Source organism: Anguilla anguilla, chromosome 9 (genome assembly GCF_013347855.1).
Source record: "Anguilla anguilla isolate fAngAng1 chromosome 9, fAngAng1.pri, whole genome shotgun sequence".
Classification (NCBI taxonomy): Eukaryota; Metazoa; Chordata; class Actinopteri; order Anguilliformes; family Anguillidae; genus Anguilla; species Anguilla anguilla.
This window is the reverse complement of record NC_049209.1, coordinates 35,914,642-35,937,320: the sequence shown is the minus strand read 5'-3', so window position 1 is coordinate 35,937,320 and position 22,679 is coordinate 35,914,642. Positions and strand designations below refer to the sequence as shown.

General features: G+C 42.2%; 1 protein-coding gene across 1 annotated transcript; it reads left to right on the top strand.

Annotated features, from left to right (window-relative positions):
* The first annotated feature begins 3,762 nt into the window (after positions 1-3,762).
* lig3 (ligase III, DNA, ATP-dependent) lies at positions 3,763-22,657 on the top strand. The gene is made up of 21 exons (XM_035433812.1): positions 3,763-3,958; positions 5,024-5,593; positions 5,906-6,034; positions 6,615-6,824; positions 7,437-7,588; positions 7,998-8,164; positions 8,825-8,902; positions 9,050-9,218; positions 9,465-9,620; positions 9,955-10,086; positions 10,964-11,043; positions 11,676-11,763; positions 12,086-12,163; positions 16,987-17,110; positions 17,549-17,691; positions 17,793-17,867; positions 18,023-18,169; positions 19,147-19,294; positions 19,694-19,794; positions 20,191-20,271; positions 20,848-22,657. The coding sequence occupies exons 2-21, from the start codon at positions 5,044-5,046 to the stop codon at positions 21,079-21,081; spliced, it is 3,042 nt and encodes a 1,013-aa protein (XP_035289703.1). The 5' UTR covers positions 3,763-3,958; positions 5,024-5,043; the 3' UTR covers positions 21,082-22,657.
* Positions 22,658-22,679: the final 22 nt, after the last annotated feature.

Here is a 22,679-nt window from a genome sequence, read left to right as displayed (position 1 = left end):
CGGAGTTTTTTTTTTTTTTTTTTTTTCTCTTCCCCCCCCTTTCCCGTTTCAGGGTTTTGTTTTTTAGTCATGCCACCGGTGTGGAGCAAGCCGGTGGTGGCTGGGGGGACCTCCAGGCCAAGTCCTGACGTTGGACAGGCTCCCCTGTCCAGTAGACAGTGGGCGGACAGACTCTTTGACACATGCCACGGGTCGCGCCCACTTTTGGACTACGCGAGGGAGTTCCGCGCTGTAGCCGCACAGGCGGACCTGCCCCAGTCTATAGTGTGCCAGTTGTTCAGGGACAACATAAGGGACCCCCTCCACGGGGCGGGCTAATGTACTCTGGCCTGGAGGGATGTTGTGACTTTGAGGTCCTGCTTGCAACGGCACTCCACTGGGAGGAGTATCTCCGGGGGGCCGCGGATATGCCCCCTCTGGCGGAGAGGTACTCCCAGCCCAGCGCACCGGAGCCCGTCGTCCCGCAGGGGCCATCGCCGCCTGCTCTGCCTGTCGTCCCGCAGGGGCCACCGCCGCCTGCTCTGCCTGTCGTCGCGCAGGGGCCACCGCCGCCTGCTCTGCCTGTCATCCCGCAGGGGCCACCTCCGCCTGCTCTGGCTGTCGTCGCGCAGGGGCCACCTCCGCCTGCTCTGCCTGTCGTCTCGCAGGGGCCACCTCCGCCTGCTCTGCCTGTCGTCTCGCAGGGGCCACCACCGCCTGCTCTGCCTCGAGCCTCGGAGGGGTCTCCACCGCCTGCTCTGCCTCGAGCCCCGGAGGGGCCTCCAGAGCCGCCTCGAGCCCAGGAGAGGCCTCTAGAGCCGCCTTGAGCCCAGGAGAGGCCTCCTGCTCCGCCCGTTGTCCCGCAGGGACCACCTGCTCTGCCCACTGGGGGGAGCATAGTTCCATTTCATATTGGTCAACGCCCCACCTTATGGGTCAGCAGTGAACCTGATAAGTCAGGAGGGGAATGTATTGGGGCAGTGGAACATCACATGACACAGGATGTCCAAAATTGGAGAGAGGGACCTAGTAGAGGGGGCTGATGATCCATGCAGTGTCCCTAGCACTGCCAGATCTAGGACCTGTAGTGTTCTCCTTTCAGGGGCCAAATATGGAGGCTATACAAATCTCTGGTTCAGATGCCAAAGTAGGCCTTGGCCCTGGGACAGCATATCTGCTTTAGTTGAGAGGCACCATGGGGTACCCACCACAGATTTTCTCAAGTTCACAATCCAGGTGTGATGGGACCACTCAGGGGCAACCAGCAGAACTTGTGCCCTCGAGACCCTGATCCTTGCCAGAACAATCAGCAGGAGAGAAAAAAGCCAATATGATTGTAACTCAATCATGAAGTCAAGCAGAAGTGGCCACCCCTCCGGCTTAGGCCACTGGGAGCCATGAACATAGAACTGAAGGAGCAGAAACCGAGGCTGGAGAGGGAAGGTGAACCCACTCAGCCGCCCTGAAAAGTCACAGCCCAGTCAGAGGAATCCTAGGCAGGGGCCCCAGATGAATGGGAGTACTTCTCCTAGTCGAACGCTGACCCCACCCCCGGGTTTACCTGTTGGGGGTCAGGAAGACATGTCTAGGCTGTCCAATGTTGTTTGGACAGCTTATTGGGTTGACGGTGGAGGTGTTTAACCGCTGGCTCCCAAAAATCACATAGCCTAGGGGGCCGCTGTTGCAATTCTGCTAACCCTTGCATCGTTTGCTGCATTGTCATCTGCTGCTGAAAGAGCTCAGGCTTTTGATGTGGACGCTTTCTAGCAGTGAAACTCTACGCCATTCGCCCGGATAATACTGCCAAGGGGTAGCACATTAGCATACCCCTGGGAGGGAGATGCGGCAGGTGCCGGGGAACACCATTCCCACACAAACATGAAAGAAAATAAACAAACACCTTCACCATTCCCCCTCACGGGTTCCGGGCCAAAACAATGAACTAAAACAACAAAGTAAAATAACGCAGACAAAAGAAAGTAAAACAGCGTGACCACTTTCCCGTGCGTTTGCCCATAGCTGACCCGCCTTCCTGGCCAGGTCCAGCTCCTCTGACATCCCAGTTGAGGATTACTTTCTTTTTCCTCAAACACAATTCCAAAATAAAACGAAACGAAAATCATAACCGCGCTCTCGATGTGAACTCCCGGTCTCGGATCTGAACTGTGGAGAACAGCACACCTTTAAGCACCTGGGCTGATTAGCTAACGCGACCCAGGTGCATGTCCTCTCTCCACCAGCCGGCGTAGCCGAGACCAATCCGCTTCTCCGGCGGACCGAATGTTACACATATATAATGAGAAAAGTACAGGTCCGAGCACTGATCCTTGTGGAATACCATATTTCATTGTTGAGTAGCTGGACTCTTTTAATCAAACTGTTTCCTGTAATGTATGTACGATCTGAACCATTCGAGTGCCTGTCCATGAAGTGCAACACAGGCCTGGAGTCTGTCAAAGAGAATTTCAAGATCTATTGTATCAAAAGCTGCACTCAAGTTAAGAAGTACAAAAACAGACACAGTTACGATCGGTTAACAATAGTAGATCATTAGTAACCTTCACAAGTGCCGTTTCAGTGCTGTGGCAGGGTCTAAACCCTGATTTGAATATTTCATGGATACCATCTGAGCTAAGGTATGCACTAAGTTGCTTAGCTACAGGTTTCTCCAACAATTTTGATAAAAACGAACGGTTGGAAATAGATCTATAGTTTAGAACAAAATATCCCAGTTTCTTAGACCATGTACTGTATTTTAGCAACATGCTTGGAATGAAACATTTTAAATGGTTACACAGAGAGTATTTAGTGCACACACAACAGAGGCTCTTCAAGCAGATCCCTTTAGTCTCACATAACATCTGGATTTTCCACCACTTGAAGTAACTAAATTACCTACAATATTTTTTATCGGGATACCAAATGTGTGTAATATATGTAAAACAATATAATGCAACTCGTACTTTGAGTTCATTTTTACCATGTTGCAAAAATGCAACAGTGGGACTTAGTGGTAATACACATCAGTGTGCAATAACTGATGTTTGGTAATGTAAATTTGATGGTTATGCTTACGTCATTATTGTGTTAGGTAGTTGGAGGGTGACCAACACCCTCTCCCCCCTTGTTTCCCCCACCACCACCACCAGCAACACTCACCTTCAAAATACAGGAATGATAGTATCGGCTCTCTCCATTTTACATGAGTTGTAGTGTATTTTATGCTTGCGTCTATTGTGTTCAGTTGCTGGGTAACCAGACACTAGACCCCCCCTTCCATTTAAATGCCCCCCCCAATCAAGAGTCATAACCCTATAGACCTACATTCCCTGTGTAATCAAAGGAATATCTTATGATTGTGTCACAATTCTGTTGAGAACAATAGCACCACACATGTAGACTCGTGCATGCACGCATGGCAGTGTAGAAAATCCAGCAACCGGTCTACCCAGTGAAGTCAACATGAGGATATTGCAAACACTGCAGTGCTGGATATAGAAACAACAGCTACAAATATGACGTCTGCCTCTGCTATACAGATTTCAAGAACTGCTTCCTTCTTTATCACGCCAAACAAGGAGATATGGACACATATGAAGACAAACAATATGATTATTTGAAGAGTTAAAGAATAAAATAAAAGTTCAACATGTGTTTGTTATTTTATAATCTCAACTGAACTATCAAGTGTGGGTCTCAGAGTTCAAAGAATTTAGACAATCTACTAACACCAACAGTAGGTGGCAGTAATACACCGTTATGGATGTGAACCGCCATTAAAACCAAAGAAGAAGAACTCTCTCTTTCAACGGCTCTGGTTGCAGGCGGCTGCCTTCGTATTGGGACACAGCCGTGGACAACAAATAGCCACAGTAGTTGTAGCGTTTGTAATGAATACATAACTCACTGAAATAACTTCCCAGTTCGTGTAATGGTACCGGACAACGGAGTAATTCGTCGGCTTAAACTCATGAACGAGGTAAGGACAAACAAAGGAGTGCCTTCCACGAAACAAACTATTTAAATTAAGCTAGCAAGCAACATATTGTTACCTAGCTACATTAGCTTGCTAACATTCGCTGGGAAAGAAACCGACACTCTTAGGATACATTCTAATGGTATTTATTTTTGTTAGTGAATGTACAGTTGATACTAACGGTATATTTTTTTCGCTACGGTTTTTGTCACTGGCAATGCTCTCAATAAGGAAACGCAGAGCTTTAGTGTAGTTAGACCGACGTGCATTAACAGGTTTGTTTTTTGTTTTAAACGAGGACGAAACGCCATATTAGCTAAATTAACGTTGCAGATTAAAATGTAGAGCGCAAGACAAAGCGTTTCAGTGACCGATGTCATTACCAGGGCGGCGGCGCTTGCTAGCTGTGAAGGTAGCTAACTAGGCTCTGCAGCTAAGTAACTGCTAACTTGGCAGATGGTCTGAAGCCATTTACAAAGCCTTGTTAGCTACCTTCATAGCATGGAAGGCTACGTACGAGGCTACCAAGTTAAATATTCTAGTAAATTGTATGTACGCACGCGCAAAACAATCTGACGATGTCAGCAATCATGTGATAGCCTTGTATCCAATAAGGGGTCGACACCAGAGACTACACATTTACGCTCTTTGTCTTTTTGCGCTGGCTTGCCTGTCTAGTTAAATATGCATGCCTATGAACCACACAGGCAAGCCTGCCGTCAGCTAACTTAAACTTGTGAAGTCCCAGACATAAGCCTATACTGTGCATGCTGAGGGCAAAAAAAGTAAATGTTTCTTCCATACAGTTTTACGTTTTTGAAGATACACTATACTGTGGAGATACTGTGAAGATATACTATACCTATAATGTGCATGCTGAGAGCAAGAAACTATACTGTGAAGATATACTTCCCCTCCCCTTTCATTAGATGACAAACAAATGAAGATATACTATACTGTGAAGATATACAATACCTATACTGTGCATGCTGGGCAAAAAAAGTAAATGTTTCTTCCATACAGTTTTATGTTTTTGTTGGTTTTTCTCTTCCTCTCCTTTTTCATTAGATGACAAATGAAGATATTGGATGCTTAGGCTTAGCATTTGCAGGGCATTACGAACATTGTACATTGCCCCACTGAGAAAGCAATGCAGGAATAAACCTTACTGGCAAACTCCTGAACCTTTTCACTTCTACCTGTGCACACGGTTTTTGCGTCATCACTTTGTGGGCGTACTTTTCAAACCTGGGCACAGTTATCAGTACACGCAGGCATCTGGACCCATCAGCCTCTCCATTGGACAGCATTTCCGTGCCTCCTTGACCCAGTTCAGCAGTGGTTGGACAGGTATGGCGGAGCAGAGGTACTGTGTGGAGTATGCCAAGCGCGGCACGGCTGGCTGCAAGAAGTGCAAAGACAAGATCATGAAAGGGCTGGTGCGCATAGGTAAGATCGTGCCCAACCCCTTTAGTGAGTCTGCGGGTGAGATGAAAGAGTGGTACCATGTGAAATGCATCTTCGAGAAACTTGAGCGGGCACGGGCCACAACGAAGAAGATTGAAGACATCACTGACCTGGAAGGCTGGGAGGAACTGCAAGATGAGGACAAAGAGCTAATCAACAAACATGTGGGAGGTATGATGACCTAAGAGGTTGCTTTTTTGTCCTCTATCTAAATGTAGTTTTTATTTAAAAAATCTGTTTGATTGCCAATAATCCACAGCCATTCACAGTTTTGTAAGAGAAGTAGCATCGGATATAGCCTTCAGTGATTCCCTAAATATTAAACCCCTATGACTTGTGCTTGTCAGAAGGCCCCACTGGTGTCACACTTTGCCTTTATGACTGCTTGATCAACTGACAGATTGTGTTTGCGTTGTGTTTTGTGTAGTCTTGCTGCAGGTTTTGGTGATTATCATTTGTGTCTGAAATAATTTATTGTGATAGATCTGGCTGCGAAGACAAATGCCAGCCCAAAGAAGAAGGTTCAAGCGAAGCTGAACAACAGCGGCGGAATAACGGCGCCCCTTGCTGATCCATCTGTTAATGCCCCCAGGAAGTTCTCTGGCTTCATGGGTAACTATGCAGCCCAAACTGAATATGTTTTGGTTTGGCCATTCATGTGACCCAGGTTGGTTTGTAAACAACACTTAAACAGCCATGTTGTGGAGCAGCACTATTGTCAGTGAGGCATAATGTGCGAATTAACAGGGGTTTGTGTTCCTTAGACTTGTTTCAATGTGACATTTTCAAGAAGCAATGTGCCCATCAATTTACAAAAATGATGGCTTTGTCTGTGAGTCAGAGACCAGAAGAAACAATTATGAAAATGGCATGTGTTCTAAAGTATTCACAATCAATTAAAATGATTTTCTTGTTTCAAAAAGAAAAGTCAGGGAATGTGTTTGGTTGGCATACCAAGCGTTAAGCTGCTGGGTTTTTTTTGTGCTTCACTCATCAAACTGACCTCTTACCCTGGGGGATTGTTTTCAGTTGTCTTTAAAACAGTTTTGAATCTTTTTATTCCTGTATATGATGCAAGTCATTTTAATGGCAACAGCCACGTATGCCCTTTAAAATATCACCACTGTCCTTAATATGGAAAGATCCCTTTGGCGATGCTTGTATGTGTAAATGTATTTGAACTTGCAATCAGCTACCAAAGCAGGGACTGCCACCAGCCCAGGCCCTTCTCCTGCCAAAGCCAGTCAAGGGAGCATGTTGTCAGCTCAGATGTGTGACCCCACGCACAAGGACTGCTTGCTCAGGGAGTTCCGTAAGCTATGTGCCATGGTGGCAGAAAAGCCCAGCTACAACGTAAAGACACAGATCATCCAGGACTTCCTGAGGAAAGGCTCTGGTGGGGGTAAGTACATTCTCAAAAAGCATGTGTGAACAAGGGCCAAGCACAAACACCATCTCCTTGGAAACTCCAATGCCATTAGGCATTAGGGAAGCATGCTTGATGACTGCTTTTTCATCTTGTTTTAAGACAACAGACTTCATAGTGCTAGAATATTGTATATTGTTACTACCTTATATCACAGTTTTTTTGTCCATTGTAATTGTGTTTTGTATGTAATTACTATGTACCTTATTGTGTTACATTTTAATAGTTTGCATGCATTTGGTCCCCAGTTTTTAATGGGAAGAATTTCTTTAACCCTCTGCAACCATCTTCCTCTACATCCCACCTTATTTATTTTATATGAATTGCAGAGCCCCTCAAGTTAGCCCCTTAACACAAATTGGAACCGATCATGGCATAATGGGTGCATTTAACTTCAAGACTAGACTTGGGTTTGGGTTTAAGCTACTTATTTATAGTTAGAAGTTAAGTAAACACTCTGTAATTGCTTAGGTATAAGTTTCTGTGTAATGCACAGTGTGACCTCACATTGCACTGAAGCAGGAAATAGTAGCCTAACTTAAAATTCAGTACACTTATGACAGACCTGAACACCTTTGGATCCCACAGATAAGTTCAGGGGAGACCTGTACCTTACCGTGAAGCTGCTTCTCCCAGGAGTGGTCAAGAGCGTGTACAACCTGAATGACAAGCAAATAATCAAGCTGTTCAGTCGTATCTTCAACTGCAGCCAGGAGGAGATGGTGCGAGACTTGGAGCAGGTTGGTATTCCTGTGTTTGCATGAAAGCTTGAGAGTTGCTTCATTGCGGCAAGTGCAGGGGGGTCCATAATATTTATCCTGTAATGCCTCTGATTTACAGAATACAGTCACCCTAGCTTCCCTTTCCATGATTCACCGATGACATTTTAGCCTGGCCAGTCAGCTGGGCCTGCTGTCTTGTTTCATGACAACTGAAGTGTTTGTGGAATGCTGTTAATTGCAGGGAGCATTTGTCCAATAGACCTATGAGGAAATGCCTAATATGTTCTTGCTAAATGGGTGATGCATCTTGTGCTTTTGAAGTCTTGGCCTTTGAAAATGCATTGTCCCAGTTTAGAAGGTTGTCACTAGGTGCTTGGTCAAATATTTAAGCATCGTCTCCCTTTTGATGTTCCCCCGTGGGGCTTAGGGAGACGTCTCTGAAACAGTGCGGATATTTTTTGAGGGGAGCAGGTCGTTTCCGCCAGCAGCAAAAAGTCTCCTGACCCTCCAGGAAGTTGATGCTTCCTTGACTCGTCTGGCCCAGCTCACCAAAGAAGATGATCAGCAGAAAGAGCTGGAGACCATATCTAAACGGTCAGCTATATTCCTTTTCTCATTGTACTAACAGATTTCGTAAAATTTTCACTTTCACTATAAATAAACCCTTGTTACACGATCAAAACTAATTGTTGGAAAAAGTTCTATGGCACACTTTCAACAAGACAATAAATAATAAATAAAAGCTGATTAGGCTCAATTTTATTTTACTCTCGGTTGGGAAATGGCACTCATGTTATTTGATTATCATTTTGTTTATGTAATTCACACAGAGCCATGTCAGTCTTCATTACTGCTGCCAGAGCAGCTGTCTGGGAAACAGCTGTCATCTCTCTGTAGCCTTTTTAAAGACTGACAGGCAGGATGGACCTTTCTCGAACAACAGTGAACGGGTTACCCAAAAGCATGTTGCGTAGTGAGAACTGTTTCCTCTCACGCCTGCAGGAATGCAGTTTTATTTACACATACTCAATGTGAATGTTTCCATCACTTCTTACAATGCTTTCCAAACGGAAGTTTTGTCAGGAGTTTATCTTTAAGAAAAGAGTAGGTTGAGAAAATATAATTCAAAGTTTTCTTTTTTCTAAAGCAATCATATCATAATCTGTTGTGTATTTGATATTATTTTCATGGTTGATCTTTTTGACAATTTACTACTTTCTCTCACTGCTCTCATGGTATAATTTTCTGTTCCAGATGCACAGGAAATGACCTCAAATGTATCATAAGACTTGTGAAACACGACCTGAAGATGAACTCCGGAGCTAAGCATGTGTGCGTTCTCGCAAGATTGTTACTTCCTGTGCATTGAAAGGCCGCTACACTTAAGTATAAATGGAGCTTTTTGATGTTGGTAGGCATTGTTTGCTATATTGTTGCTTGGATCTGCCCTAAAAATGCTGCCTTTTATGTCCTTCACAGCCTGGATGCTGTGGACCCAAATGCCTACGATGCATTCAAGGCCTCTCGTAACCTGGGAGATGTTATTGATAGGGTGCTGCGAAACCAACTGGAGGCATCCAGTGGCTCAGGGCCCAGGAAGATCCTGAGCGTGGAGGCCTCCCTCATGACACCTGTGCAGCCAATGCTGGTTGGTACATCTCTCTTTAATGCACCACAAAACCCATGTACAACATGGTGACTGGTGCTGTTAGTATGTTGATCTACTTTTCACCAGCCTTTTTTCATCCTAACCAAAGCTAATTTTGTCCTAAGAATTCAAGAAACTGTCTTAAAAAAAAAAAAAAAAAAAAAAAAAAAAAAACATGAGCAATTGCACGTTTATATCAAGGAAAAGGGAAAATGTCAGTTTATTAAATAGTTGCTTTCCACGCAGGCGGAGGCGTGTAAATCCATCGAATATGCCATGAAAAAGTGTCCCAATGGAATGTACTCTGAGATCAAGTACGATGGGGAGCGTGTGCAGGTCCACAAGAATGGAGATCACTTCAGCTACTTCAGTCGCAGTCTCAAGCCTGTGCTTCCACACAAGGTGACCTCACAGGAGTTATATACCTTATCTGGCAAGTTTGGTTCTTTAATTGACACCAGAATGTGGTCTGATAAGTCAGATCATGTTCTATTCAAGTGTTGCCAGATCTTTGAGTGATTGCAGGCTCAGCACCTTTATAAGCCCTGATTGAGGTAAGGCCATTCCTTTCATATATTTTCTGAATTTCAGTACCAAAGCTGAAGTTTTCATTATCTATTTAGTGCAGCATTGACTAGATCAAGGTTTAAGTGAGGTTTCAAGACTTATTGTACACCGAATGCAGAACTTTCAGGCAGTGAAAACCATGTCCTCTCAAAAAGACCTTTATTTTCAGGTGGCCCATTTCAAAGAGTTCATCCCACAGGCGTTCGCAGGGGGTCAAAGCATGATCTTAGATGCAGAGGTGCTTCTAATTGACACCAACACCAGCAAGCCCCTCCCGTTCGGGTCCCTGGGTGTCCACAAGGTGAGGAAGTGACTGGTTAAAGCTGGCAGTATACTCAGTAAGAAGAAAGAACTTCAGGATTGAGAACCACTGGCGAACATGTCCACGAACACTGTTGTCAGTATACTCAGAACACCGCACCATTTAAAGTCACTCTACACCACTAATTACGAGGCAGCTATTAACCGGGGCTGGAATCTCGCCCAGACCTCCGTCTCGCGGCTACGCCATGGATGTATAAAGAGAAGGGCTACGCGAGATCACAACACAAAACAAAAAGTTTAAAGTGTTTAAAGTGGCTTTAGTTTATCTAGCTATGCAAAAGAAAAAAAGGCGAAGGAGGGGGTACGTTCGTCCTCTAAATCAGAGTAGGATGGAGAATGGAGAGTTTTGTCTGTACATTCGGCAAATGCGGAGTTTAGACAAGGGGGTCCACTTACTCTTATTTCCGAATGTGTGGTAGGCGTTTTTATGACTTGCTGAAACGAGTAGCACCATTCATCAAACATGCGGGAACTCACAGAATTCCGATCTCTACAGAAGAGAGATTGGCGTTGACCCTCCGTACATTAGCATGTGAAGCCTGCCCTCTGAACTCTCAACCGTGACGTAACCAACCATGTTACCAACCATTAGGACCAATAGCTGAGAGGGGGAGGTCGGAGAACAGGAAAGAAGTTTTCCAAAAGTTCTCCCTGGAGGCTGTTGCACACTGCGCCATACGAACACACAACACCGCGTCTTTTTGTTCCTCAGTTCTCATTGCTTCGTTTTGCTCAAAAAGTTCTACTTCTTACGAAGTATACTGCCTACTTAAGGCAGTTAATAGATTTATCTGCATACAAGCCTTGTACAAAAGGAAATTGAATACATAATGACTTCTCTCTCTAAATTCCAGAAAGCAGCTTTCCAAGACGCCAAAGTGTGCCTGTTTGTGTTTGACTGTATATATTTCAACGGTGTGAGCCTGATGGACAAGTAGGTTTCTATAAATGTTCCCTCTTTTGTCAGAATATGTGTTTCATGGAAACCTAGAGCGTACCCAACCAAGGCACTTGCTCTTAGTGCAGTGGTGCGTGCTGCAGGGGCGATACACAGCTGACAATAGCATTGCCCAGGGATGGAGGGAGGGAGCCAATTTGCCAGGCATTCCCTGCCTCATTTCTCAGTAGTGACTCCACTGGTCAAATCGGTGCTCACGATTTGTAGCTATGCCTGTTGAGTTGCACCAGCTCAGCAGCTGCTCAAGTTGTGGATTGCAGTATAACTAGAATCAGGAGCTGGCTGAAGATGTGTGGCTTTCTAACTTACCCGAGAACGTAGAAGTAATGTTACAGTTTATCGGTCAAAAATTTTGATAACAGGTGTTCAGCTGTTAATATTTAAAATATAAATGTAGATACTGAATTGACATGTCCTATTGGGCCACCTTTTGTGTTAATCATACTCCCTTTTCATGTTTTAGTACGTCAGGTAACTCGAGTTATGTGGCTTTCATACAGAATTAAAATGCATTTTTAGCTTTTGGATGCATAATTTTGTTGAAATTTTCACAAGGGTTTGAGAGCTGTTCAGTGGCTATAATTGTGGCTATAACTTCTATACTCCAGGCCCCTGTATGAGCGAAGGAAGTTTCTCCAAGATAACATGGTGGAGGTTCCAAACAGAATCCTGTTCTCCGAGATGAAGCATGTCACTGTAAGTGAAGTCAGTTCTCATATCTGATAATGGAATGGTGTTACATATAGTAACTTCACCAGCTATGTAAATTCAGAGAATGTATGTGAAGGGGTATATTTCAATGTATATTTCTTCTAAAATATAAAGAGGAAATGGCTATAATCAGGTATACCATTAAAGTAATTTTGAAGTAAACAACAACAATCTTGATGCAATGAACACCATCAATATTAATGAAGTTTATGTGTTTGAGATCCTTGATAAACTGTTGTAAGACCAGGCCTGGGTATAAACTAAGTGGGTGGTGTGTTTGTGCTTACCACTGTATTTCTGGTTCTAGAGAGCTGCAGACCTGGCTGAGATGATCACTCGAGTTATTCGAGAGGGGCTAGAGGGACTGGTTTTGAAGGATATCAAGGTGAGCTTCCTCAGATGTCATGACTCTGAGGTGCTGGTAGAACAGGATTCAAAAATCCTCTTCAGAATAAATGGTGCAAAGGCCAAGACTAGTCCGGTAATCTCCAAAAACTGGTAATCTAAAATTTGGTATTCAAGGTGACTAATGTTTCAGTTTGAATTTAGCTTTAGTTTAATTTCATGTTGTAACGTGCGGGGGTGTGTGTGTGTATATATATATATATATATATGTGTGTGTGTGTGTGTATATATATATATATATATATATATATATATATACATATACACACACACACACAGATGAGGCCAAAACTTTACACACACCTAGGCTAAAGACATTCAAACTCAATTTCACAACTTCATGTTGCTGTACATTTCCTGTGTCATGTATACAGTATATGTGTGTGTATATACGTATATATATATATATATATATATATATATATATATATATAGTGCCTTCAGAAAGTATTCAGACCCCTTCACTTTTTTCCACATTTTGTTACGTTACAGCCTTATTATGACAAAGAAAAACTTAGGGGTGTGCAGAGACGTCATTACCTGTATCTGTATCTGTTCAACCAACAAAATTGTCTGTCTCTGTATCTGTATTCGGATAGAAGACCGGAAGTGGGGGTTGTTTATATTGGAAGTCACGTTAAATCGGGCAAATTTTGTATTTTCTAACCTAATATTCATTGGCAATGCAATTGTTGTGCCTTCAAAGCATCAAATTGATTTAATATTGGCATATAATTAATTATTATATATATTTCCACATCATACTGTACTTTTCACCTCGCTCTCTCTCTTTTTTTATTTTTAACTAAACTTTCTTGAGCTGTCTGAATCCCACCACCCCCCCCCCCCCCCCCCCCCCCCTTTAACTGGGGGACATTGAACAATCAGAAACTGAAAAAAAAGGTTTTATAAATCAAAAGATTCTGTTTTGCATTGGAAATAGAAACTGTTTGCAGTGAAGATGCATAAAAAAATATCCTTCAGTTGAAGGGAATAATCTTAAATTCCAATGATGCTGCATTCGCGGTTCTTGATGTGTTCACGGTACTGCAGTTTGCTAGGGAAACGTGAATTAGGCTACTACTTTACAACAGTAATTACATAACAGTAATACATGAACTTTTTTTTTTGCCTGTTTTATTTTATTTTTTCCCCTACTGAACTAAGTTTGGATAGACTGCAAACTGTCCTCATATTTTCCCTTGGTGGCAACTGTGTTACCATGAAAATCTGGACTGCATTTCGTGTTCATTTGATAGCCAAGACCTATGGCTGATACATACAGCATGGGAAATCTTAAACGGATGTATATTGACTGAAATACAAGGTAAAACGTCGTTTTTTTCAATATTTCGACTGGGTTTTTTTAATGAAGGAAATTAACACACACAGCTAAAATCTACGGATTCTAAGCTTCATTTTTATGTATAGGTTACGGGGTTTTGAAAGAAATCCAGCTGCCACACCAGGCTTGTGTCTCGCTAGCTCCCGCACCTGACACCTCCTCCTCGATGCGAGAGTTTCCCTGAGTGATAGCTGGGAACGGTCAGCTCTCAGCCCGCTGCCTGCTGTGCGCTGACTCGGTGGGGACGACTACAGAATATAGCGATCACTTTTCAAGAATGTGTAGCAAATTAAACAAATTAGTTAGTGGAATCAAAGTCCTATGTTGCAAACAGAATGGGCATTTGTATCTTGTGGCCATCCATAATGATATGAATCGATTTGAAGAAACATAATGGCTGACGCACATAACTTATATATTAAACGTTTTGCAGCTCAGTGGCTCAAAGTTTGTGTGTGTGCGTGCGCGCGCACGCGCGAATTAGTGAGAGAGGCTGCTATGTGCCGGAGTTCCAGATACAGCTAGCAGCCGTGCGTAACTGGTGCCGCCGCCCCAGTTATGCACTATGAGAACTTGACATGGAGCTGACTTTTTGTTTTTTTCCCGAATCCGAATAAAAATGAGCAACTTCGGGTAGAAGGTTGTTTCCATCACATCGTGCTTTCCCGAATACAGTATTCGGATTCGGATACATCCCTAGTAAATCTGCCCCATAATAACAAAGTAAAAACTGGTTGTTGCAAATTTATTTAAAATAAAAAATTGAAATACATTTTAGAATAAGGACATAATAAGGAATAATGGAACAAAATGTGGAAAAAGTGAAGGGGTCCGAATACTTTCTGAAGGCAATGTATATATATATCTCATGAAAAACACATTTTAAACTTACAATAATGCCAAGTTACTCACACATACAAAGCACTGCCTCTAAGTCATTCATTCAAACTGGCAAAATATGATCTCAAAATGATGCCAAGTTACTATACTACAAACAAAGTTTGAATGACATTGTAAGATGGTAAGATTGAAAAACACAGGGCTAAGTGACTTGAAACAATTTAAGAAACATTAGGTAGCATTGCTTTGGAATACAGCTTGTTTCATTTGTGTGAGGCAAGATAGCCAACGTTGTAGTACAGTAACGTGGCATCATTTTGATATCAATACTTTTAATGGCAGGCCTATATTTTGCCAGTTTGAATTAATGACTTATAGACAGTGCTTTGTATGTGTGAGTAACATGGTGTTTTCGTACGTTGAAAACATGTTTTTCATGAGAGAGAATTTCTTTTTACACTGTGTTTGTAATGAGTAAGTAATAATAATTCATATATAAATGTAGGCTATGACAGCCATGCATATGTTGGACTCGGTGAATAACGACACAAGTCTTCCGGTGCCACATATTTTAATGAAAACAAGCAGTTCTTTTTCACTGCAAAGAAAACATAAAAGCTGTTAGTTGAACACATACACAAACACTCGCTCTCAGCTTGCTTAGCTTCTTGCTAGTATTCCAGCAAAGATTGCTACCAACAAGATGTCCTGTGCCTGTGAATCTCACACTGACTGGTGGCCACTGCCATCTACTGGCGTCAGCTGGTATCGCACTAGCTAACAGAGAGACAAAAAGATTCTTGCAGTAATATGTATCATGAAAAATATGTTTTCAACGTACAAGAATGGCAAGTTACTCGAACACAAGGTAGCTAACGTTAAACACAGTGAAAATGCCGAAAGCGGAACTGTCCCTGAAAGATTTTACAGATGCAAAAGCAATAGTTTAAATGTTGTATTTTTAGTTAGCCAGCAAGCCAGTGTAATGAGTTGTAGAGATTTGCTTCAGTTGAGGGGGGTATTGAACTCCACTACCCAGTAAGCTACACAGGACGCAGACATCAGAGCTGCAAAGTTGTACTGTTTTGTACTTGTATATATGTTCATTGTGTGTTTGTATCCTATGTTTTTATTGGTTGGTGTATGTAAAATGACCAATGGGGAGACATTCTTTTTGGGCTAGGAACATTTGTGGCAGGAAAAATAAGGAGAAAACGCAAAATCCCCTTTGGGGCTTTACTGTGTGGACGTGTGAAGTTGTTTATGAATTCTGTCTGTTGAAATTGGGTCAGAATGTACAGAAATTAGTGTTTTTAAAGGCTGAGAGTCTGTGGCTGTTATTTCTGTGGGGAACCCTGAAAAGTACCAAACTCTCAGTGCTGTATGGGGAGATGCCCTGCCAAGGCGTAATTTGGCTGGATGGCATACATGCCATCCCAATATACATACACATACATATACAGTGAGCACCAAGATGCTTGGGACAAAACTATATTTTTCATTGGTTTAGCTCTGTACTCCATAAGTTTACATTTGGAGTAGTGTGGAACTGTAGTGTTCATTCAGTAGTATATTTATTTGTAATAAAACAATTCAGATATGGTTGAAGTACAGATTCCCAGCGTTTGTTGAATTTTGGTTTCACCATGTTGTGAACATTTTTTAATCCCCTATTCAAGGCATCATAATGTGTGGGGTAAATGGCTTATTTCGTATTTCTGATTAGTCAGGTGTGTTCAGTTGCTTCAGTACTGTAAGTCTAAGTGAGGTTTCAGAATCTAGTTCTAGGCTCCTGATTGCCATTGGTGTCTGTTATTGACGTTTATTAGCATAAGGACCAGAGTTGTGCCAATGAAAGTCAAGGAAGCCATTAAGGCTGGTAAATATGGAAAAACAGTCAGTGACTTAGGCTCAGGCTTACCAAAATCAGTCGTTTGGAACTTGTGAGCTCTCACCATAATAAAGAAACACCTGTCTGACAGATCAGAAACACTCTTCAGGAGGCAGGCGTGGATGTGTCAGTGACTACTGTCCACAGAAGACTTCATGAACAGAACAGAGCCTACACTGCAAGATGCAAACCACCTGTTAGATGTAAAAACAGGATGGCCAGGTTACAGTTTGCTTAAGTACCTAAAAGGTCTTGTGCACAGATGAGACCAAGATTCACTTGTGTCAGAGTGATGGCAAGAGCAAAGCCTGGAGGCCAAAAAGAACTGCTGAAGATTCCCTAACCCTAACCCTAACTTCCCCCACCATCTGTGAAACATGGTGGCAAGGTGTTACTGGGGGTATACATGTATACTGTTGCCCATATTATGTATGTTTAGTGTGTCTCCCTCAGCATAGGAAGGTTGTAGATTCAGAGCACACCAAAATGATTAAATGGTTCCCATTGCTTCTTAGTATGTGTATCTCCTTTGTGGCAGATTGGTGTAGCCGCCTTTTGCCCAGATTGACAAATCTTGTTTTACCACATATCTTGTTTTTAATGTTTCCACAATTTTAATGGTGGTCTAACTCAATATTGGTGGGACAGTAGCATCATATCTGTCTGTGTGCATTAGTGAATCCTAAGCAGAACTTCCTTATACGGCCTGTTGTGTTTGTTTCACTAGGGCACATATGAGCCTGGAAAGCGCCACTGGTTGAAGGTGAAGAAAGACTATCTGAACGAAGGGGCCATGGCAGACACCGCTGACCTGGTGGTTCTGGGGGCTTTCTACGGCAAAGGCTCAAACGGTCAGCATACAAGCAGCCAGTTTCTTTTTATCTATTCTTTTTTCATCCAGAAAAAACCACCCTATTAAGAGTGTCAGTTTTCAATGGGCATCTGATCAAGAGAGCAGCATGTACCTGAATGCACACATACAGGAACAATAAAAAGATTATTAAAATTGACAAGCCAGTAAAACAGTGAATTTTAAACAAATCGTATAAACATTGTGTCGATGTCCTCATGCTTGAATGGAAAAGATGTATATGAACATGAATATACTAAATTACACATTTAGATTATTTTCTTCTGCTATTGTTAGCATTCCAGTTGTAGCACCGAGCAGTATATTGCAGAAACTGTCTTTTTCCACTATTCCAAAAGGCTGAAACAGCAGTAACATATCCAAGGCTATTTCATGTCAATAGCAATTGGACTCTCACAAAATGCATGTCTTTCTACAGGGGGCATAATGTCCAGTTTTTTGATGGGCTGCTATGACCCTGACTCTAAGAAATGGTGCACAGTGACCAAATGCTCTGGGGGCTATGACGACGCCACTCTGGCCAGACTTCAGGATGAGCTGGATGTGATCAAGATAAGCAAGGTCACGCATGTTACATTCGATAGTTCTTGGGTGGAGTGTGCATGCTTTCTCATCATGACTAATGGTGCACCTGTGACATATAAATATTTGTCTGTCAATAGGATCCACGCAAAATCCCAAGCTGGTTGAACATAATCAAGAACTACTATCCAGATTTCATTATCCGAGATCCAGAAGTAAGTATTAAAACTCTTTGTCAAAGTGCTTGCATAACATGTATAACATGTTTTATACTAGCAATAGTCCAGTAATATAAATGATGTCAAGGCAGAATCCACCTTTAGCAAGTGCTGCTCTGACCAATGCACATGCGTATTTCTCTCCTGCTTAGAAAGCCCCAGTGTGGGAGATCACAGGGGCGGAGTTCTCTAAATCCGAAATGCACACAGCCGATGGCATCTCCATCCGCTTCCCTCGCTGCACCAGAATCCGTGACGACAAGGACTGGAAAAGTGCCACTAACCTGCCCCAGCTCAAAGTACAGTGTGCCCTCCCACAGCCTGCTTCTCTCGGCTGCTGAGCCTGTCACTGCACATTCCTGCCACACTGAATAGTTCACTATTAAATGGCTGTTTCAAGTGTAGGAATTTCTTAAAAGTGGTGTTGAAGATAAAGATAACAAACGAAGCTCCTTTATATAATTTAATAATACGACCAGTCTGGAAGAGGTACAAGTACAGTCTTCAGAAATATAAAGATCAATGTATGAGTTTATATAGTTTTCAGAGACAAAGAATTGTCGTTCCAGATTGAGATTCATTTAATCACCATATGCAAAGATTCCATTTAGCCAATCATCAGTTAGGATCAGGGAGTCCATACCAAGGCTGACCATGCAGGCCTAGAGGTCCTCTAATCCCCCAAAGTTTACATTCCTACAGGAACATGGCATGGGGTGAAACAGCATACAATTACATATATAGACTTTTAAAAGTACACACTCAGAAGTACGTTTATCAAGTTTCCATAAGATCTATACGTTATTTAATATAATTGCTTATATAACATTTTCTGTAAGTAAACTTTTTAATCATAACCCATCACAAGCAAAATGACCCCTCTTTCTGGTATTCGAGTAAGACCAAGACCCTTAAACTTCTAAATGATATCAGCAGCATTTGTCATGTTGAAAGACAGGAAAACTAATGAGGAGAATATTACTCCCACCTAATGGTCGCAGATGTATTAACATTTCTTCAAGCCATAAATGTGAACTCAAAATCAATCATAGGGGCATACCTCTGCCATCTGTAACAATTGTTATTGCAACTCTAAAATAAAGGTTTATTTTCCTTGTCCCAAAAGCAATGATGTTGTCAAGCTTCGCGTGAATACTAGTAATCCTTAGTTAATTTCAAAGGACATGTTGACAGAAAGATTAACACACACGATGTAGTTACTCAACCTACCAATGGAATAAGAACGTTAGAATCTTTGGCTTCTCTTCCCACAAAGGAACTGTACAGAGTTTCAAAGGAAAGGTGTGATTTCGAGATCACAGCAGGATCTTCAAAGAGCAACAATGACAACAGTTCCTCTGGCGGAGATAGTGGCGGGAACTCTCCCTCTACTTCCCAAACAGCAGCCATGCCCAGTAAGGCCGGTAAGTGTCTCATGGTCTCCAGATTTTTACCTAACAAGGTTGCTGGTGTCTTGTGTCTTTGTATAGGATTAGCATGGTTCTCATTCTTCAGTTATTGCTTATGCATTTTTGAGGTTCCTTTTTTTGCATTTTTCTGGTTTTTGTTCAGGTCTTTGAGTTCAGGTCTGTTACATCTAGATGTTAATTGAGCACTCATTGATTTTCTGTCATTTAATGAAGACCGTAATCGGAAATGGCATTTTGGAATTGTATCTTTCAAAGGAAATAACTTGTGTAACAGAGTAATTCAGAGGTCCAGTGTTCTTTTTACTTGCCTGTTTCCAGTGTTTAACAGTCCCAAATGCTGTGGGGTGCAGGCCGTGTCTTCATTATGATGGTTCTTCTTGTTTCTGTATGCAGGAAGCAGTGGTGCTCCCAAAGCAAAGGCAGTGAAAAATGTCCCCTCCCCCGGCCCTGCAGCCAAGAGGAAAAATCCTCCGGAGGAACACAGTGCAAAGAAGGCAGGCTCCTTCTGCTAGTTATTTAAATAACTGTCTAAATAAATACCCCTCTGTGCTGACAAATTGTAGGTGCTTTGAATAAGCCTCCTGTCATCATATTCATCAAATCACAAATATTAATGCATACAGAGAATGTGTCCTGCATTACATGATGTGCCATTGCGAATTAGGTATGAACATTGCAAAATCTTAATTTTCATGCATTTGAAATTGGGAAGTCATAGCATTTCTAATTCACTTCCATGGCAACAAGTTGTGAAATAGAAAGGAACAGGGCCTGTCTCCCAAGCTGCATATAGCCTAAGTGTCTTTTAGCATTTGTAGGCTCTTATGTCCTCTGTTTACTGCAGTATGAGGAAGCATTTATTTTTTGTGCCCTTTTGTATTTTATTTCAGGTGAAAAGGACAGAAACTGTACACAGCAATGGGCAAAGCAAACCGAAGACTTCCCAATCAACAGAAAGCAAAAATGAAAAGGTTTGTATTTTTATATAGTGTTCAACCAGTGATGGTTTCTGTTTCCACCTTAAAATCAGCAACTGAGTTTAGTTAACTGTGTAACTCACCCTGTGGTTCTCAAAAGACAACTGAATTGCAGTGCATTAGATAGAAAATATTACCACCAGTTCAGCTTGAGTCTATGTTAATTTATCATCATTAGAATAGAACATTATGCTGTCACTGGAAAACATTTAATGGAAAATTACAGACTAGAACACTCATCACTAGTGAATGTGTAGCAGCAATCTTGCAGTTTGTTCCATTGTTTATCTGATGTGTAATATATTTCACTTGCCATCCTGTGAGGCTTCTTTTGGATCTGCTCCAGTGTTACTTTCCTATGTTTCCTATGTTCCTATTCTCCAAAGTCAACACCAGCGAGCAAGTAAAAGTGTCCTTTTATGTCTCTTGTAAAAGAACACAGCCATAAACATCTCAGCCTTGTATAACATTGCACCGTTGTCAGGATACGGGACAGTAATCCTCCACTCTCAAATCTTTTATACCACCCATTAATTCTGAGTCTTTATCTCTCCCTCCCCTCTACGTCAGACCTTACTGGACATCTTCAGTGGGGTGAAGCTTTTCCTGCCGGAGTCAGTACAGGACTATCAAAAACTGCGCCGGTACTTTGTGGCCTATGACGGCGACCTGGTGCCAGAGTACGATGCTGCCTCAGCAACCCACACGCTGTCGGAGCCTGAGGAAGACAGCCAAGCACAGAGAGTCACCGCCAACTGGATCTGGGAGTGCATCCGGAAACGAAGAGTGGTCCCATCCTGTTGACAGCTCTTGCCCCGGCAACGAGAACCGTAGAGGACAGGAACACAACCACGTGTACAACAGGAACCCAAACACGTGTACAACTCGCGCACAGCTGGTTGGTTTCACACACTAAAATTGATAAAAACCTGCAGTGGTCTATTCCATGAGGCAGTTCAAGATTGATGTAGATGAGCAACAGTGTATTTAAAAGGCTGGAGGGGGTAAATAATATTAGATAATGATATGCGTGTGGCCCATGTGTGTAAAATGGGCCTGTTTCGTAAAATGAAAAGGCATGTTGCTTGCAAGCTAACATCAGCATATTTCCCAAGTCACGTTTAGAGTATAATGAACTCTGATGCTTCGGTTGGAGATGCTTCCTAATATATGAGGAATTATGTTTAGATTTAGGTGTCTTTTTAAAATTTGTTAGATTTAGTTTATTGTATTCAGTCGAATAAGGGGAAGCATAAATGATAGTTGATCCAGGGCAGGCATGGAAGGCAGTTTTGACAGTATAAAACACTCCCTGGTTTGCATTCACATCCGGTAGACCATTACAATTATTTTTACTGTAGTGCTGCTTTTCAGGGTGATATGATACATTTGGTCATGTAGTGTATCTGGACACCCCTTGGTCTGGGGCTGTTTTCATGGTTCGGGCTAGGCCCTTTAGTTCCAGTGAAGGCTAATCTTAATACTACAGCATACAATGACATTCTGGATGATTCTGTTCTTCCCCAACATTTTGGGGGAAGGCCTTTTTAGCATGACAATGACTCCAGGAACACAGCAAGCTCCATATAGAAATGTTTAATCGAGAACAGTGTGGAAGAACTTCAGTGGCCTGCCTAGAGCCCTGACCTCAACCCCATCCAATACCATTGGGATCAATTGGAAAGCCAACTGGAAACCAGGCTTAATTGTCCAATCAGTGCCTCAGTAATGCTCTTCTGGCACATGACCTGTGAATATCCTCTGTTCTTCAACACCCAGGGAAACAAGTGGTTTGATGATTGCATAATTTTAGTACACTGGAACTGGCTGCATGCATTTCTCATATTTGTATGGGTTGCTGATCAGCATGAAGACCAAAAATCTGAGGACTATTAATGGAAAGAGTGTACACCTGGTGTATTTAACCTGTCTATTGGTTTTTTTCTTACACATAAATGAGAACCCAAACTTTAAACAGAATTTTATATTTGATTTTTTTTTTTAAATGTTTTTTTTTAAACCAGATCCAGTGTTTCTCCTAGCTTTGTGGCATCCAAAGGAGGACCAAGCATATTTAAAGTTTAATGTGCACTGGCAAACCTGACAAGACAAGCTAGTTTTGTCAGCTATTTGCTGTTTTGGGAATAAAATAACATTACTGCATTTTGTGTATAAATGCGGGAACATCTGCTGACATGCAATAATACAATAATGTAACACTTTTTTAGACTATGTCTGTTTAGCAATTTAGAACTGTTGAAAGAAAAGTAGGTTGTAAGTTCAAAGAATGTCAGAACTGTGAAGTGTGTAGGTGCTGGGAATGTGGAGTTTTCCTTGGGGCATACAGCTAAATCCAGAAAATTAAATGTTTGTCACAAGACTTTTTCTCTCTACTAAGGGTA